At 19.8% G+C, this 1,514-nt stretch overlaps 1 protein-coding gene across 1 annotated transcript; it reads left to right on the top strand.

Moving 5' to 3' along the window:
* Nucleotides 1-84: 84 nt before the first annotated feature.
* PRSY57_0007900 (hypothetical protein) lies at nt 85-1,514 on the top strand (the record flags this gene model as incomplete). Its single annotated transcript, XM_020114173.1, has 1 exon — nt 85-1,514. A coding segment is annotated over one exon (1,430 nt), but the record flags the coding sequence as incomplete, so codon positions are not given.

Below are 1,514 nucleotides of genomic sequence, written 5' to 3'. Positions count from 1 at the left end.
TTTTTTTTTTTTTTATCATGTGATGATGTTAATGGTTAAACATCAGATATATTCATATGTGATGTTCTTTATATATGTTTTAAAATGAAAAGCTTACCTCTTTTGTTTGTAAGAAGACTTATCCCCTGTGTAAGCTTGAATAAAATAAATTCTGTTTATTTATTGAAACATCTTGAGAATGTATGTGAACATATTTGTATAGTTGGGAAATACAGCCCGCCAACGTTGTTAAGAAGAGGATTACATTGTAATAAGATGAAAAAAAAAAAAAAAAATAAGGAGATAATAATGAAAAAAATAAACAATCGTAGAAATATTAGAGAGGGGGAAAATAGGAGAACTTATATAGATGGAGAGAATAGAATATATAATGATGTATATAATTATTTTAATAAGTCGCTTGTATTATTACATGAATTTGGACCAAGTGGTATATTAAGATTATTGTATTCATTATTAAAAATAAAAGATTATGAAGAAAAATATATGAAAAGGAAAAGAATATATTATTTAAAATATATAGAATATTATATATTAAATATAAGTATAAATGATAAGATATATAATTTTTGGAAATATATAACATTTAATGATACAGTATTAATGTTTAAAATGTTTATAAAGAATGATTATTTTTCTTATGAATTGTTAAATACATTATATAATGAGATAAACAAAAATATGGATTATAGTATATCATCCGATTTAATTGTATTCTTGTATGCATATAATATATATAAAAAAAGAATAAAGAAAAAAAAATATTATAATGTAGGAAAAGAAATATGTGTACCTAATACCTTTTTAATTATGATATATAAAAAAATTATGAATAATTTGAATCTTTCAAATAAAGAAATAACACAATTTATTATATTTTTTTCAATTTACGGATATAATATACCATTAGAAGAAAAAATTTATATTTATAAAAAATGTATAAAATATATAGAACAAACAATATATATGTATTCATCAAATCAGTTGAAATATATTATAACTAGTTTTTTTAAAATATACAATTTTATATATCCAGAAAATAGTATTAATTATATGGAAGAACCAAATAGAAATTTATTTACATTTCATTGTTTTATAAATAAACTATTTGCTGTTTATAATGAGCGTAATATAGATACACAAGTGAATGATGAATATAATATATTACACATAGCAGTGAAAAATAATTACTATAATTATGAATGTCTGGAATATATATTATTTAATATAAAAAAGTATCTCTCTCATATGAATACAACTCGACAAATAAAATTTATACAATTATTGAACAGAATTAGTTATGTCTACAATAAAGAACTTGAGCATACAAACAAAAATAATAATAACATTACTTGTAATAGTACTATATCTAATCTTGTGAAATACAACACCACATTTAAAAATAATATGATCCAGCAAATATTAAATGAAACCATTTTACATGTTAATATGAAATATAAAAATATACCTCGTAAGATCAAGAGGCTACTAATAGAATATAATATAAAAACATA

The sequence above is a fragment of the Plasmodium reichenowi genome, assembly GCF_001601855.1.
Source record: "Plasmodium reichenowi strain SY57 chromosome Unknown, whole genome shotgun sequence".
Taxonomy (NCBI): Eukaryota; Apicomplexa; class Aconoidasida; order Haemosporida; family Plasmodiidae; genus Plasmodium; species Plasmodium reichenowi.
The sequence above is the reverse complement of the archived record's forward strand: the minus strand, read 5'-3'. Positions and strand labels throughout refer to the sequence as shown.